The 18,353-nt window shown below is 33.1% G+C and overlaps 2 protein-coding genes across 2 annotated transcripts; one reads left to right on the top strand and one right to left on the bottom strand.

Annotated features, from left to right (window-relative positions):
• Positions 1–936: 936 nt before the first annotated feature.
• Positions 937–7,193, top strand: LOC143079464 (cAMP-regulated D2 protein-like). Its single transcript, XM_076254813.1, has 5 exons — positions 937–1,126; positions 1,947–2,067; positions 2,460–2,649; positions 4,919–5,055; positions 5,986–7,193. The coding sequence occupies exons 1-5, from the start codon at positions 960–962 to the stop codon at positions 6,973–6,975; spliced, it is 1,605 nt and encodes a 534-aa protein (XP_076110928.1). The 5' UTR covers positions 937–959; the 3' UTR covers positions 6,976–7,193.
• Positions 7,194–9,533: 2,340 nt separating this feature from the next.
• Positions 9,534–16,098, bottom strand: LOC143079463 (linear primary-alkylsulfatase-like). Its single transcript, XM_076254812.1, has 5 exons — positions 15,958–16,098; positions 14,632–14,862; positions 13,646–13,852; positions 12,642–12,897; positions 9,534–10,826 (listed from the first exon to the last, which is right to left on the bottom strand). The coding sequence occupies exons 2-5, from the start codon at positions 14,809–14,811 to the stop codon at positions 9,715–9,717; spliced, it is 1,755 nt and encodes a 584-aa protein (XP_076110927.1). The 5' UTR covers positions 14,812–14,862; positions 15,958–16,098; the 3' UTR covers positions 9,534–9,714.
• Between the last annotated feature and the right edge of the window lie 2,255 nt (positions 16,099–18,353).

The raw sequence follows: 18,353 nt of genomic DNA, 5'->3' as shown, positions 1-18,353 counted from the left end.
TGTGAACCTAGCGTAACAGAATGCATGATAATGCGAATTACGCTGTGCCTTCGTAGAAAAGTCTCAGTACTAGATTTCAGTAATATTTAACAAATGTTTTTAAACCTATACATAATTTATGTGTAACTCTTTAATTCAAGGACGCCTACAAGTGTAAGCAAGGATCATATGATCTGGATTATTAATCTCGGTCATGATAAATCGGTTATATGATAAGATAAATACATTTTTATCCATATGTATAGCTGAAATCGTCTCTTATTTCAGTTATCCCTATTCTGCAACAATTAGATACTCTGGATATTCAATAAACTCGTCCATGATAATATTAAAAGTCAATATATAATCGAACTTAAGAAGATTGAGAGTAAATTTTATGATATTATAAACAATAACAACTTATTTTAACAAATAATCAGTGTATGGTATTCATCGAAGCTCTTATTATGTAATAGAAAACAGACATATATCAAAAGCTTCTCCTTTTTATGCATCTTTAAACAAATTATAATTATAAGTTAGATATTTCTGATAGAATCTAATATATATTGAATTACAAGTTCGATATTTTTATGTGCCAATGTCTATCAATTTATTCAGATTTGGAAGTCTTTAAGTTAGCTTACATGTATCATGTATAGCTGCACTAAAAAATATCAAAACACTATTTGTGATACTTTAAGTAATGACATAAACCACTGACATGGTATATCGTCCGATAATTAGTAAAATCATATGTTGTTAATATTTGCTTTGTAACTTGCATTTTATGAAAATACTCGGAATAACAACAATTATTCAATTTGCAAGTTAGCATGATTTTCATTTTTCTGTTCATCAATATTATTTAACCTTTGATCGCTACTGTGTGTTGGTTTATACTGATAACATTGATAATGTTTACAATATTATCATATCAAATTTAATATTTACAAATAAATTTTATTCAAAATATTGTGATGCAGAATATTGTATATCCGATTTTGTCTCTTTTGCTGTCATTTTATTTGGTGCAGTCATTGCCTGTAGTGAATACTAAATATGGTCCAATAGCTGGTCTTCAGGAAAATGGTGTCAATGCATTTCTTGGTGTTCCGTATGCTCAACCTCCTGTTGGAAACCTAAGGTATGTATGTATGTATGTATGTATGCAATCGATTTATGACTTTCGAACAGCGGTATACTAATGTTGCCTCTATTCATTCAGTGCTTATTGTGTCAAGTGCCTCTTTAAATCATAAAGCTGTGCTAATAGATTTTAATTAATATGCTTTGATGGTAATAGGCTATTTGGTCGGTTTGTCATTTTTTATTTCTCAATTTTCAAACCGTTTTACTTTATTATGTGGTTTAATCGAACATTCCTATAACTAAAAATATATTTCGTTCATTTGCGTTTACGGCTATGAACAAAATGAAATGTTGTGGTTACGTCAGCGAAACAACAACTTATTCAGAACATTACTAATACGACTTTCGACATGGACAAGCGTCTATCTCCAAGCAAACTAAATTTCAAAATATGTGGATAATTTTAACAGGTACTAAGACTTTCAAAAGTCTGGAATTTTAGGTCCTCAATGCTCTTAAAACATGGTACTTGTTTTACTTTATAACTATTTTGATCTGAGCGTCACCGGTGAGTCTTATGTAGACGAAACATGTGGCGTATTAAATTACAATCCTGGTACCTTTGATTACTATTCTGATATCAATACAAATATTATTGACGTAGAACATTTAACAACCAATGACGTCGTTCCCGACTTTTATGGTTCGTGAACATGTGTAGGGGTTAACTTTATTCCTATATCATAAAAAGAATGTACTCCCTTTGACAAATTCCCCATTTCTATTCTCAATTTTACTAAAAATTGATATATTTATAGATCGATGCCATTTTGTACGATAAATTAAAACTCTAGTTTTGCATCAAACCCTTTCAGATGGAACAATCCAGTAGAGAAAAGCAAGTGGATAAACAAATACAATGCCACCAAGTTTCAACCAGGTTGTCCACAGAAAGGATGCAAGGACACTAACCCATCATTCGTCTGTCCTGATAAGGTAAACAAATTGTAAGCAAGCCATCCCTGTAACTAAGCAACGTATATGGCTAATGCATTTCTACGAGTCCAAATCATAACGTTAACTTTGTTGTATCCTAGTCTCCTTTAAAAAAAAATCTAGGTCTGCATCTGGTTAATGCAATCCTCTAAAAAGAACACAAGTTTGCTCACTTTGAAGATCAAAAGAGAAAATACCATTCTTGTTACAATGGGTGATGTTTCATTGATGTTTAACTTAATTCTCATTTTATTCGTATTAAAATAATTTCTTTTTTCATGTTATCAAAATATTAAATATGAGCATGAAAATGACAAGCATAGATAATAACTCTTGTATTTGTATAAAAAAACATAAGCAAATAAACATGGTACTTCGAATTCTCCTTTCAGACTTCTGAGGACTGTCTATATTTAAACATTTGGACTCCTTTGAGTGCTAATGCATCAACAGCTCTTCCAGTAATGGTATATTTGCACGGAGGCAACTTTGTCCATATGAGCGTTTCTTCTACGCTGTTTAACGGCCAATATTTTGTAAAGTTGGGACAAGTAATACTAGTAACGCTAGATTACAGACTGGGTAAATACGTACTAACACTCATAACACTACATTGTAAGCAAGTCAATCAAAATACACTGATAACACCAGATTATAAACAAGGTGATCGCATTTAACCGGTAATACCGGATTATAAACAAGGTAATCACATTATATCGGCAATACTACTAGTAGGTTATAAACAAGGTAATCACATTATACTGGTAACACCAGATTATAAACGAGGTACCGAGTAATAATATTATAACGGTAACACCTGATTGTAAACAAGGTGTTTACATTATACCCGCAGATCGAAACAAGTGGGTCTTATTTGGGGTTTAACACGGGAAATTACAAAAAAAATGAGAATTGCTTACGTACATAGTGTAAGCGGGAAACTATGGCAAGCCGTTCTCGTCAAAACTATGTTTAAATCTTTTTTTCGAAAAAAATACACACTGAGATTTAAAAACCTAAAATAACACACTGAGAAATCGAAATTACACACTGAGATTTAAAAAAATAAAAAACACACACTGAGAATTCAAAATTACACACTGAGATTTTAAAAAGACACACTGAGATGAAATAAATTGAAAAACACACTGAGAATTGTTAATTACACACTGAGATTTCAAAAATACACACTGAGATTAATATGCAAATTACTAATGAATATTCATGAGATGAATAATTCAACAGATTAATATCTTGATCTCAAGAACTCTTGTCATTATATTGAAATGCGATTCCTTCAACCAACATTCGTAATAAATTTCAAGACATAACATCGCTCATATTCATAAGTTTGTTGCCTATAATTCAGATCATTACTACCAGTAATTAAACATGTGTCCCTTTTCAAAAGTCTTCCAATTGTTTCCCTGATTTCGCTAGTTAATCTTTTATATTTTTGTTACGTTTATATGCTATAATAGACACTTGAGTAAAAATTTCACTGAATTCTTTTGCAGATTGTTCCAATGTTTTACTTATAATTTTAATAAAGTTTTTCACCATTTGGTTATATTTTGTAATAAGAGTAAGTGGGTATTTTTCTTGTTCTTGTATTTTTAAAGGTTTTTTATTAATAATTTGGAACCAAATCGAAGGACTAACGAGTTATGTCCCCTTGTTGTTTTAAGCTTGTAATAGATTCAGATTAAGTATGCTAATTAGATATGTGCGCATAAAAAGTGCGCACAAATCTCAGTGTGTAATTTTAAATTCTCAGTGTGTAATTTCAAATTCTCAGTGTGTGTTTTCAGTTTATTTATTCTCAGTGTGTCTTTTTGAAATCTCAGTGTGTAATTTTCAATTCTCAGTGTGTAATTTTCAATTCTCAGTGTGTAATTTTCAATTCTCAGTGTGCGTTATTCATTTTTGTAATCTCAGTGCGTCTTTATAAAATCTCAGTGTGTAATTTTTAATTCTCAGTGTGTAATTTTCAATTCTCAGTGTGTAATTTTCAATTCTCAGTGTGCGTTTTGAAGTTTTTAAATCTCAGTGTGCTTTGTTGTTATTCTCAGTGTGTAAATTTTTCGAAAAATGGTTTAAACATAGTTTTGACGAGAACGGCTTGCCATAGGAAACGGGAATATGACAACACAGTAAGCGGGATTCGGGATCAGAACCCCCAAATGAGACCCCCAAACAAGGTAATCACAATATACTTAACAGAAAAAGGGGAGAGATCCGTTTGCGCCAAAAATTCGTTCTTTTGCGCCACAACTTTTTTCTCCAATGCTACGTTTGCACCACCTGTTTTAAAATTTCATGGTATCATTTGCGCCAAAAATAAAACAACCAATTAGAAGAAAAATGACTTCCCTCCTCCTTTATACGGACATAAAACCGACAGTTTACACGGCAAATGTTTGCTTTTCTGAAACATATTTTCTTCTTACTGCTGCTGCATGGGTACTTCCCAATTTAATATATGTAGTAGCTTGTAACTTCACTTTATTGTCCAAAAACACAACCATTGAAGTATGAAAAACATAAAACAGTTCATTATAATTCCTGTGGAATGCTTCTGCTCCCTTACTGGTACGTCTTGTGGTAGATAGTTTCAGCCCATACGCCTGGTGGGAACAAGCACTGTGTCATCAACATATGTGGCTAAAACCGTAACACATCGATAGGTATCTTTGGAGTGACTATTTCTATTGCATGTTATATTTTTTAGTGATTGAAATAAGACACATTATTTTCCGGGCGTAGAATTATTGAAATTATTTTAAAAACATAGGTGTATCATTTTATTAAATAACTTTTAAAATGCATTGAATTTGTCAATTATTTCTAGGTGCATTAGGGTTTCTGTTGACAAAAGATACACCCAATCAGAAAGGAGCTACAGGAAACTATGGTATATTAGATCAACAGTTTGCATTGAAATGGGTGGCAGAGAATATTAAAAACTTCGGTGGAGACCCAAATAAGGTATGACTAGTATTTAAGAAAAACAATTTATTATCGATGGAGAGTTGTCTCATTGGCATTCATACCACATCTTTTTATGTCTTTAATGTACAGTCTATGTGTAGACAAGTAAACGATTTTATTGAGCGATTGGATGCTGGCGGTACTTTAAATAGAGGCCAATTTATTAATTTTAATTAAAAAAAGTAAATTTATATCATGTTGATGTTGTTCATATGTAGCAAATGATACTTCTCTTCAAAGGCATCATGCAGTTTTTTTTATTGGTACATCCAAAAATGTAGTTAAGTGAGCAAATGCTGTTTTGTGGTGAAAAAATATTTTTTTGTGAGTTTTGTTGTTTTTCATGATGTTGTCTTTTTAATGTTGCTCAAGTTTTGTATAATCTTAAGGTTTAATAGTACATCACACCTTTGCAATCTGTTTATTTATGTCAAAATACATTATAGATTGGACAATCATATACTAGCAGGTTGCAAAAACATTTGTTTCAAAAACCACGCCGTATTGGGGGATATTAAATATGCATAGATATTTTCTTTTGTTTACATACTGGTTCTCAGATATGATCTCAATGTTTCATCTCATAGAAACATATGTTAACATTACATTCATATGGATAGCGGTCAAATTGAATGTTGAGGTAGACTCAAAGTAAACAGAGGGGTTGTACATAATTTAAGTATAAGTTTAAACTCTTAGAAGAATGATAATGGCATAGAAATATTGAAAAAATGCCGCACATACTTATGATTGGACCTTTGAAAGAATTGTACTACATATGAAACTACTCATTCGAGAATAAAAATTTTAACAAAAATTCATAGTAAAAGTGGCACATTTTTAGCCATCAAACGAGTTCCTAATGAAAATTGTTTGTCTATATTTACAGAAGTGTAACCTATAACCAAAATCCTTCTATCTTGTTAGGTAACACTGTTTGGACAGAGCGCAGGAGCACAGTCAACTATAATCCACCTAATGAATGCAGAAAGTTCGTTGTATTTCCAAAAGGCTATAATAGAAAGTGCACCGATATCTATCCCATTCAAAGACCAGACTGAAGAACTTTTCCTTGGAGAAATGATAACACTAGAACTTAAATGTCAACCCAATGACATGGAATGTCTTCGTTCTAAAACCGCTGATGAAGTTGCAATAGCACAAAAGACTGTCCGTGGTTACCCAAGTTCATTAAAACTTTTAGAGTTCTTTGAACCTTTGGGACCATTTGTTGATGGTAAGGTTGTACCATTCCAACCTCTAGAGGCAGCACGGCGTGGTCATATACAGAAGAAGCCATTTATTATCGGATCTTTGACTGAGGAAACGAGAATTTTTATATTTGAAGCATGGAATCGTACAATTGGTCCTACATTGTATACCGAAGCACTTCTAGCAACGTTTGGACGCAACATTGTTGACATCCTTGGAATGTATCCACCTAACAATCCGGAAGACGAACGCGAGGACTTGCAAATTGCATCTACTGATTTTATTTTCACCTGTCCGACGAGAAATTTGACCAGATCAATGAAAACAGAAACCAGCATTGACGCATGGGTTTACATTTTTGATCATTTCTTTTCATTTGATGGCTGGGGGAAATTCACGGAATGTAACTATCATGTGTGCCATGGCTCAGATATTCCATACGTGTTTCAATCATTTCGTTACAGTTCTAATTTTACGACAACACCGGAGGAGAATATAATGTCTGATAATATGATAAACTATTTTGCCAATTTTGCCAAAAATGGAGATCCATCAGTAGGTAATTCAATTCCTGTCAATTGGCCAAAATATGACAAAAATACTAACTGGCAAAGTTTGAGATTTAAAACCCCAGCCAATGAGTTAGACAGTGTATTCAGGGACAAATATTGTTCATTTTGGGATGCAATAGGGTACATTGCATAATTTTCGACTTTATTGTATATATATGACTGCCATTGGGCATTATTTATTTGCCAGTAGTAAAAATTTGTTATAGTAAAATTATCCATTTGACGTCAATAACGTAATGATCAGCAATTTAAATATATTTGTTACTGATTATATATATTATTGTATATTACATATACATATACCTAAATTGTTAAACAATGTCGCCTTTGATAAAAACCAGATTTTACAAATATGTTTTAGATGCCGGTGTTTCATAATTTCATAACTACGTGATGTTTTAATGGAATTAATTGATGTGTAGGTAAACGTAAATGCGACAACAACCAAAAAAATATAAAACCCGCACTTAAACCTGAAACTACTGTTTATAGTGTTTTTTAAGTAGCCTCAGCATAAACAAATAAAGGTCATCAGAGTGACTGTCTTTCGACAACAAACAAGTGCCCGTTTTTGAATGAAGACCTCTAAATCGGAAAGGGTCTGACATGATTTGATTCCTTTCGGCAGGGATAACTGTTGATTTGATTAAATACAAATGTAAGTAATAAAAACAAAAAGATTACAACAACAATGGCAAAATGATATGCATATGCCAATTAAAGAATTGCGTTGCATTATTGGAACATAACGTATTTTAACGTTCTAATCTGACCTCTAATCTGATCCAAACGACTTTTTTTTTTTAGAAAACGTGCAATATGAATTTAGAATTTGAATTTATTTTTGCACATTTTGACAGCCATATAAATATGTAGTAAAAATATATGCGAGCACACACTCCTCGACTCTTTATACAGTGAAGTAAAACAAATATACAGTTAAATTGCCCAAAAAAAAATAATGTTATTACAAAAGGGCTAAAGTAAGATATGTCGATATCAAAGAATGGTCACAGTTTCCGGGAAATGCATATAGCACTTCATTGGGCTGTAGTTCGTAAGTGTAACTCGTTTTTCGTTGTTTTATCAAATTAAACCCTTCATAGCAAGTTGCTGTTCGGTGTAAACCAAGGCTCTGTGCTGTAGGCCGTACTTTTTACACATTTTGACTTGTGGATGGACAATTGTCCCATACAGCATCTTCTTGTATGTATATATTCAGTGTCGCACTCAACCACTGAACTTACAAGAATAATTCATTGAAATTTTTAAAAATAAACGATACAAGGTCTATTTTAAAGAAAAGACTGATATAGATACTCTTAAGAATAATCAAACCTCGCCAAATTCTATACTGGAATGTTACAAAACAAGATAAACGAATTGTTTTCCACAAGAAAGAAACAAACTAAATGAAACAAGGCTTGGTTCAAGACGACTCAAACTCGGCGACAAAAGACTTCTTTTTGTGAAACGAAAGTAAAATTCATGAAATTGCAATTCTACATTTCTTTTCAACATATCTTACGTAATCGATTCAGAAAAGAAAAGATAACATGTATGCGTTTAGTAAACCAAACACAGGAATGGTACAAAACGGTCATAGGATATAAATGGCAACTGGCCACGATGTTCATCTCCTGTCCAATAAAAATCGGCAAAATTCAGCAGCTGTGTCAAAGATGTTCGTTGTTGTTCTTCGCTTTGAACGTTGTGTCGACTATTATATTATTTGTTTGTGCTTTTCTCTGTGATGAGTGTTGTTGTGCGTGTGTGTGCTGTAATTCTGTCACGTAGTGTTATCATTTTAGCGATATTTTTTAACATCTTCATATATGCGGGAGGTTTGGCTAGTCATAAAACCAGGTTCAACCCACTATTTTTTCATAAAACATACCAAGTCCGGAATTTGGTACTTGTAATCAAATTGTTTGATTCTATGTATGCTGACGTTTGTTTGGTTGGGTTTTTTTTATTGTTTTTTTTTTTTTGCTCTTCAGTGTTCCTGTGTAACTGTTTTTCCTTTTTTTTTTCTCTTCTAGTATATGTGTTTCCCTCGGTTTTAGTTTGTAACCCGGATTTGTTTTCTCTCAATCGATTTATGACTTTTGAAAACCAGTATACTATTGCTGCCTTTTATCAAAATTATTTGTATATAACGAAATATTCAAATCTCAAGTTAATTATAGTTTATATTTTATTTTAAACAAAAACTTCAACAATAAAGAAATAAATATAGTGCATTGGTAATATAAAAAACTCTTACGTTGCATTCGAAACTATCATTCTCTTTGTGCATGCATATTAATGTGATATCATACTGTCACACACACATGACTAAGACAAATAATTCTTTAAAGATATTCATAACTGTAAAATACTCATTTTACAAAAATATCTCATTTTATATTTAAATAACAAGACTTTAAAAAAGTATTCATACCCGAGTCAGTATCTGCAAACGGCAAAAACTTATTTTACTACCAACAAAGCTTTTATTGGCCAGTAAACCTAAATTTAACACTTATACTGTTGCACTTGAAACCTTTAGGAATTTAAATAGTAATGTGTAAGAGCCACTATTATTTCTGATACTGCATATATTTCCATCGGAAGTGCTTGTGTTTTTCGTTCTATTTCCTCTCAAAATATCAGAAATATCTTAAAGTAGTTTATTTCAATAAAGTACACTTTTTATTAATTTTGATTTCTAATCTTTAGTCCTTTCCTGTAAAAAGGATTATTTTGCATGTGCCTGTCTTTTGAAATATCAACGTGTCTATCGGGGAAATGAAGGGGTAACAGAAGCCATTAAAACAATGAACGTGCAGCGATTAAGAGTTTCATTTGATTGAGGTTTGCATAGTTAAAATTATCTATTTTCAAAGCAATTCATCAAATTTCTAAATTTCATTATTCCACCGTCAATAATAATTTCACCCGTCCCGTAAGCTGTTATTGCCCGCATTTTACTCGATATTAACTCCCGAAATACTTTCTCTGTAACTGTTATCTTCACGTCATATGATGGTTCTTTACCGTGGTGAAATGAAACAATGGCAACTGAATTTCTGATTGTTAATTTTACGTTATCACTGGTATCAGAAAATGAAAACAACAAAGAGTTGTTAACGTTCATACATTCCTCCGCTTTAAATTTAACAGGCATTGCCATAAATAACTGTCTTATTGGTAGCGTTTTAATTCCCATTTGTCTATTGCGCTCAGAATTACGTATTTCTATTTCAGCTGCTTCTTCGAACGCACAAGTCAAATAATAATTTCTTCCACATGCGCTTACTTGCCTTGCACCCAGATAAGTCAATGCATCTATTTTGATGTCTCTTGCTTCATAGTTTTCTGAATGAATTATGAGAAGATATGAAGATAATTCTAAAGCCCATTGAAAGTCTTTTTCTTTTAGTGCTTTTTTTGCTGCTTCTAACATTTTATCAACACCTATTAGCTTTACCATTCGTTCTGATTTACTTTTTATTGTTAAAGGTTGGAGATCTATAGGGTTACCACTGAACCACCCTAGATACGAATTAAAAACACCTTTTACCGACCACGCAACTGTTCCGTAAAACTCCTTTAAGTATGGGTGTCTGGCTAAATTTTTTGGCAATGCTACTTTTTCAACAATTTCCTCTGATGTGAAGCCTTGGTTTATATATCGTACAGACTGATCGTGGATATACTGAATCGCATCTCTATAAACTGTTAATATTTCCCTTATATTTTCTTTGCCACTCACAGGTCGAGTATGGCTGGGAACTAAGTGTTGTGTGTCATAAGTTAACATTAAATCTAATGATCTAACCCATTGCAATAAATCACGTGAGGGTGTTCCACGAATAGCATAAAGATTTGGAAATGCTTTATAGATGTCGTCTGCGCATAAAAGAACTTGTTTTTCAGGGATCCACACACCTATCTGGTCATCTGTTTCTCCGGGAATATGTATAATCGTCATATTGATTCCTGAAAATAGAAAAGGACATATCAGATAAATTTAAAAACGTCTCCTGTCATGGTTTCCTTAAAAACAATATACAGCACACCATACTTTTACAAACAAATGGCGTTAACGTATCTCCGTTCATACTATAAACTAGAATATGCTCTCACATATGGTTGGACTCCTTTATCCTGCAATGGACACCCCCCCCCTTTTTTTTTCTTTTATTTCTTTCCCCCTCTTTTGTAAATGGTTTGATCTGCCCCTATTTCAACAAGATCTACGTCACAGAGTTTCCGCAAGTTTTCTCCACTATAACATACAAAGGTAGGTATTGCAAAAGTCAAATTTAGTTGATGATAGATCTTATCAGGGGACACAGTTGTCCTTTGATTTTCGTTGTCACAAATAAAAATAGCTAGAGTGTGGACAGTGTATAACTTGCCAATTTTTTCATACACCTTTCAAATTTATTTATTTGCACTTTTGTAACACAATTGTGTTTCATATCAAAGTTTAATTAAATATAGCATAAACGAAACAACTACATGTACCCTTTAGACACTTAATAATAATGTATGTGAATATTATAGACATATACCATGCAGCCAATAAATGACCATATCTACTGTGAAATAACATGTATCCTTCAGGGGCATAGTTTGACAATTAACCACAGACTAGTATTATTCAACATCCAGACTACTACGTAACCGGCCTACAGTTATCGGCCATTGTTTATGGACCACTGCATGGACTATATAAGATCCAGCTTTGGACTTGAAGATTGGACAGATTTGTACAAGACATTCGTGCAGAGAGATTCCGCCAAGGTCTCCCCCTTGTGGGTAGGCTAGAACTCATGTGCTAAATATCCGAACGTACTCCATCAGGACTGAACAGTTATACCACTATACGATCACGTGCCCGTGCCCGTGTGATGAGTTATTGAACATTCGAACAATTCTACTTTTAAGACAGTTTGTGAACATTCGAACATTGAACTTTTGAATCTTTCTTGACTTTGTAATTACATAATAAAATATATTTATCCACTGACTGTATTACACTTTATGCGTAAAAAGTAAGTAAGTGGATGAAATAATATGTACAAAAAATTGAGGCATGATTTTTTAGGCAAAGTAGTGATTTGGTCCAGTTTGAAAAGGTCAAAATATGTCTTAAGCTGTTTAACTGAATAAGAAATTATAGATCACCCTCAACAATGAGGGAAATCCAAACGGTTGGCCATTAAAGGCTCAGACATGTAAAATTTGAAGAAGAAAAAAATTAAACAGAACCAGATGCTCCGCAGGGCGCAGCTTTATACGACCGCAGAGGTCGAACCCTGAACAGTTGGGGCAAGTATGGACACAACATTTAAGCTTGATACAGCTCTGAATTTGGATTGTGATTGAAAACAGGACCAACAATTAAGAATCTGAATACTCGGTTATATTTGGCATATCAAAGCACCCCAATAATCCATTTTTGGATGAAATCAAACAAAGTTTAATTTTGGACCCTTTTGGTCCCTAATTCGTTGGGACCAAAACTCCCAAAATCAATCCAAACCTTCCTTTTGTGGTCATAAACCTTGTGTTAAAATTTCATTGATTTTTATTTACTTTTTCTAAAGTTAGAGTGCGAAAACCAAATGTCTTCGGACGACGACGACGACACCAACGTGATACCAATATACGACCAAATTTTTTTTTGAATTTTGCGGTCGTATAAAAACTAACGGCTTAATCTTCTACCATACCTTTTACGAAAAAGAGTAAAAAGTCATTCACTTTAATTTTGTATTCGAAAGTTTAAACGAATAAATAGCTTACCAGCTAAAATTAAGTCTGTTTTCTGTTCATGAACAAAATGTGTGGGATAAACAACACCTAAAGTTGCTTTATCTGTACCATATTTTAATTTCAATCCAATTCCAGCGTTAATTTGGCCTGGTAAATGGACCCCAAATTGTCTCATTGAGCGTTTGTAAGTAGCACCGTTGACGGTTGAGAATACTCTAGTGAACTCCCCAAGAATTCCATCGTGAGCCCATATATCCGGCGGGTTATCTTCATCCTCTATGAATGCCTGTAAAGGAGTGTGGGAATTAAGTAAACGTGTTAAACATTGCATAAAATACACACTTGTTTACTATTATATAAATTAAATATTCTAAATCATGTTTTGAACAGCTGATTTTACGCACATCTTTAATATATGTTTTATGAAAAACTAAATCTAAAAGTTAAACTTTTAATAAAAAGAAATAGACTGGAGAAACCGGAACAAAAAGTCTTTATAACATCGAAAAACACAAAAACTCCACCAAAACCTCGGTCAATATACATGTATCAGGTGCTTCAAAACTTCAAGAAATGAAACAATACAAAACAGTATTTTCAATTTTTTTTCTATACACTTTCTCTTTCGTACATGTTATAATTTTACACCACTGTCCGGATTTTCGTCGATGGTCAAGTCCTAACAAACATAAAAATGCCATATTTTGTATGTGCCTCTACCTAGTCATGCGCCTATAATTTAGTAGTTGTCGTTTCATGCAATTGCTGTCAGTCTACTCTGTTTTTCTCGTTTGAATAGTTTCTCTTCTTCCTATGCCGTGACCTTATCAGTTTAGCTTATTATAAGTAGGGTACAGTATTGTGTATTGCTCATTATTGTGGGTTTTATACCAGTAAAGAGAGAAGTGAAGGGAAAACACGTCAAATTTTTTTTCGAATTTCACTTTTAATGCAGCAAATTGACGAGATATGTTAAAAGTGTGTCAAAACATACCAAGATAGCTTCCTACTTCCTTTAATGTTAAAATACAAACCTTAGCCCCATATGAATGATCGGCATGATTATGGGTATAAATCAGCGCTTTAATTGGTTTGTCTGTGACATTTCGGAACACCTTTAATATTTCTGCGGCACTCTCTATACTTTCTGTCACATCAACTATAACTAATCCCTCGGGACCTTCTAACAAAATCGAATTAGCTAATGCGAATCCTACAGCCACATATACACCATCAGTAACCTGTCAAAAAAAGCTTAAAGAAGATGCAAAAAAAACTTTACTTTTGACAGTAACCCAATAACAAAATATATTTATAAAAAAAAAGAAGATGTGGTATGATTGCCAATGAGACAACTCTCCACAAGAGACCAAAATAACACAGAAATTAACAACTACTAGTATAGGTCACCGTACGGCTTCAACAATGAGCAAAGCTCATACCGCATAGTCTGAGCTATTTATTAATGTATCAACTTTTTTTATAACTATATTGCATAGACGTCTGTCTATTGTCAAGATTATGCGTTGACCTTTATTTGTGCCTTTTGGTTATTTTTGTTGTTGGGCTTCCGTCACTTGGATGTTTACCACAAACGTCAAGTTCTTAACTCATGATTAGTTGTGAATGAAACTGATGGGTTATAAGTTAAAGAATATAATCCGGTCGTTGGTTTTCTTTTTAAAATTGTTTCATATTTTTTTATGCAAGGACCTTTTAAAGCGTTGAAAATCATGAGTATGATGACCTACATTTGTTTACATCTCTGTCCTTTGGTCACGTGTTGATAATTGTTTCAATAGGAAAAAATCGATGCGAAAATTATTTGGGAGCAGGAATTTCAAATGTTGAGAAATATACATTGAATATTGATAAAGCAAAACAAAGATTTTCGTTACCGTGGAAGGTCAAAATCGATCATGCCCGCTTGGTTAGTACCTATATCCGGTGTACTGATGATACACGGTGATTATGGAATACAATAACTTTTATATATGTTAAATGTTAACGGTAGCCGTACCTTGATCAGTTCTGGTTGACTGAATTCACCAGAATGTTTTAATAGTTCTTCATCTGGCATTGCATTTTTGATAATTCTCTCAGCATACGATGGTCCTTGTAAACTGTGAATTATTCTACTACCAAAATAACCAAGTAAGGCCACAAACATAACAATCAAGGCTAATTGAGGACCATCCATTTCTATTTTTGTCCTTTAGGATATTCAGAAGCTGCAAGTCCTGAGTGTTAACTGAAATTTTAATTATTTTGAAACTATATTTACTAGTCTGCAACATTTAGAAAATACATAAAATATAACACATAAAATGTAATACGTAAAATATATATAATACATCATATAAAATACATAAAATATATATAATACATAAAATATAATACAGATAAAGATGAGTTCATGAATTACATGGGGGAAAAATATTGGACAGCATCATGGACCACAGCAACCTCCGAACAACGAACCAAATACCGAACCTCCGAAAAAAAAAGATATACGAACAAAAAGTCCCTTTAACCAGACTGAATTGTTTTACATTGTCATTTCGGGTCCTTTTATAGCTGACTATGCGGTATGGGCTTTGATCATTGTTGAATTTAAGGCCTACGGTGACTTATAATTGTTAATTTCTGTGTCTTTTTGGTCTCTTCTATGATAGTTGTCTCATTGGCAATCATACCACATCCTCTTTTTTTTATTTGTACAGGTACAAAATAGAGTTGGATATATAGCATATATAAAAAATTGTTTTATAAAAGTATCAAAACTTTTGAGATACTTCTTTGTAAAGAACTGCTTACAGACATTAACATCAAAGCAAAGGTAATCTGTATATATTAGCATTTCAACAGAATAAAACTACTTTCCTCAACAATTCAGAAGTAAGCATTGCTTTTCAAACTACCACATCCCTTTTGATGACAAGAAGGTGTAGTACTGATTGCCAATGAGACACCAACTTAACTTACAAACATCATCGACTGAATTTCATACTCTTGACTTGGGATAATATAAGCCCATACAGATTAGTTAAAAATGTGTGTCTGCCACCGACCCTCCACTCACCCGGGGATAGTAAAATCAAAATATGAGAAAAAAAACTAGAAAAATAAGTTGAAAAAATTTAACTTAATATCAAATCTTGCTTTCATTTGTATAACACGTTAACGCTTTTTGTATGAACTGTCAAGTTTAAGAAGGCATTGTACTAAACATCGATTCTTCCTGTATATTCGCATCCATCGTAAAGTAGGCCTACATGTATATATGTTATACAATTTATAGACATAATTATTTATATTAATAACTGAATATATAATTATTACATACCTGTATCATATATATCTCCAGTATGTACATTCGTCGTCATAGTTGTAGTTTGTACTCGACTTTGTACTAGTATAATAACTAAAGTACTTATACTAAGATAATTTTCCACTGAAAAGTTTAATATAATTTATAACTAGGACGTAATAAACTGTTGAAAGTAAATGCACACAAAATAGATAAGAGTTATGTAAATATGTGTATTTCCAATAAGCATTTAAGTCAATATCTAGGACAAGATACATTCAACGTATCTGAAAACTTTAATGCGTATAGTTATATAGGTGGTACGGTAGTATTTCCTGGCTCATAAGGGATAATAATAGCCTTTTTAGAATTTTCACCACATTCTAACACTGCAAAAAATTCTACATTCACAGTTAAATGAAGTACTTTCATTTTACTATTCAGGAATTAATTTGAATATGTATCATGACCGTTTACTTTTTTTGCTATTTTTAAAAACCTAAGGTCACTAGTACTTTTAGGTATTTTATGGTGCAGTGAATACAAAATTTACAAAAATTCTCAAAAATTCATTTCATATTTTTCTACACCTGATTCATCCCTCAGTTTGGGAAAGTATGTTCAGTTGCTACTGTATTTTTTGTCCAATCACACTGTTTAGATACATTTACCTAAAGGGTACACAAAAGAGCAACCTAAATTCTGGAATGCAAATACTACCGTGCCACCTATAAAGCCATATTTTTTCGAGAGAGAAAAAGAACAAATATATGGAGCACTTACTTTACCCCAGATTTAAAGTCAATAATTTAAAAATTCTAGTCTGTGGGTTTTCGTGGACATTGATCTCCGAGATAATCGTACCGCATCTTAATTCTTATTTCTAAATGGCAACCCCCTATTCAACCTCACCAAAGATGTTTAAAGATATCATGTTTATTATCATGATTATTGGCACGACATACACCCGTTTCACTCAACATATTTTTCCGTAAGATCGATCATGCAATGATGTTCCGCCATTACTGATCATCTAGGTTTTTTTAGTAATATATATGGTAACAGTCGGAAGATTTCAAAGGGCAATAAACAACTTCTCAAACTGAGAAAAGGGAGACATTATTATGGCTTAGCAAAACACATATATCACTCAGAAAACTACAGATTTAACAACACAAACCACACAACTATCTTGGGTGAACGAAGATGCTCATGAAACAGAGCAATTATTGCTTCTCAATCGACACCCGTGAATTGCACAGTGACGGATCCAGGGGAAGGGTTCCGTGGATTGGGCCCCCTTTTTTACCGATCAATGCATTTGAATGGTGAAATATGGTGGGAATCCCCCCTTATTTCTGGTTCCCCCCCCCCTTTCTTTTGAAAATTGCTGGATCCGCCACTGTTGTATATCAAACTGCGTGATCGCCAACGAACGAAAAGGCAATCAAATAATATACATATCAATGAAATACACTTAGAGAATATGTATTTATATTAACCACTGATAACCAATTTGACACAGATATGTGATTTCTGTACTTTTTATAAAGGCCATTGGTCGACCGTACTGTAAACTATATATCTGACTTTATATGAAGTTATTTGAAGTTGCTTGCACCAGTCCAAATTATGGAATCTGATGTTCAGAAGTTGACGTTTTTTGGTGTGGTTCATAAGTGTTTCTCGTTTCTCGTTTTTTATATAGATTAGACCGTTGGTTTTCCCGTTTGACTGGTTTTACTTTATTTAGTCATTGTTGGGACCCTTTATAGCTTATTGTTCGGTATGAGTAAATGTTCCGTGTTGAAGACAGTACCTTGACCTATAATGTTTTTCTTTTATTTATAAGTTATAAAATTAAGGTTTGAAAATTTATGTGTATACTCGGTCGACCTTAAAATGATTCATGCAATCTCATTAAAATCCGATGTTCTGATATGTTAAATGGAAATTTAAGGGTAATGAAACAGACTAGAGTAAAGGTATATCTGGAACATAAGTCGGATCAAACAGCTGGTTGGCAATAAAAAAAACAGATCTCGGTTGATGGTTGGCTTATGCACAGTTGCAAAGAACATGTTTTGCATGCAAAGAATACAGAACAGCTCAATTGGTGCCTAACTTACGCACAGTGGCAAATATTACAGGGAATAACAAGAACTTGTCCATAGTACACGGATGCCCCACTCGCACTATCATTTTCTATGTTCAGTGGACCGTGATATTGGGGGTCAAAACTCTAATTTGGCATTAAAACTAGAATAATCATAGGAAACATGGGTACTAAGTTTCAAGTTGATTAGACTTCAACGTCATCAAAAACTACCTTGTCCAAAACTTTAACTTGATCTGGGACAGACAAACACACGGACGAACGGACGAACGAACGAACGCACATACCAAAAAAACATAATGCCCATAATGGGGCA

Source organism: Mytilus galloprovincialis, chromosome 6 (assembly GCF_965363235.1).
Source record: "Mytilus galloprovincialis chromosome 6, xbMytGall1.hap1.1, whole genome shotgun sequence".
Classification (NCBI taxonomy): domain Eukaryota; kingdom Metazoa; phylum Mollusca; class Bivalvia; order Mytilida; family Mytilidae; genus Mytilus; species Mytilus galloprovincialis.
This window is presented reverse-complemented; position numbering and strand designations above follow the sequence as displayed.

Excerpts from the sequence above, each read along its gene's own strand:
- LOC143079464 (XM_076254813.1), top strand. The coding sequence starts at position 960 with ATGCAGAATATTGTATATCCGATTTTGTCTCTTTTGCTGTCATTTTAT. Across the intron at positions 2,068-2,459 it reads CATTCGTCTGTCCTGATAAG|ACTTCTGAGGACTGTCTATA; the intron begins GTAAACAAATTG and ends TTCTCCTTTCAG. Across the intron at positions 5,056-5,985 it reads TCGGTGGAGACCCAAATAAG|GTAACACTGTTTGGACAGAG; the intron begins GTATGACTAGTA and ends CTATCTTGTTAG.
- LOC143079463 (XM_076254812.1), bottom strand. The coding sequence starts at position 14,811 with ATGGATGGTCCTCAATTAGCCTTGATTGTTATGTTTGTGGCCTTACTT. Across the intron at positions 13,853-14,631 it reads GTCAACCAGAACTGATCAAG|GTTACTGATGGTGTATATGT; the intron begins GTACGGCTACCG and ends TTTTTTTGACAG. Across the intron at positions 12,898-13,645 it reads ATCATTCATATGGGGCTAAG|GCATTCATAGAGGATGAAGA; the intron begins GTTTGTATTTTA and ends ACTCCTTTACAG.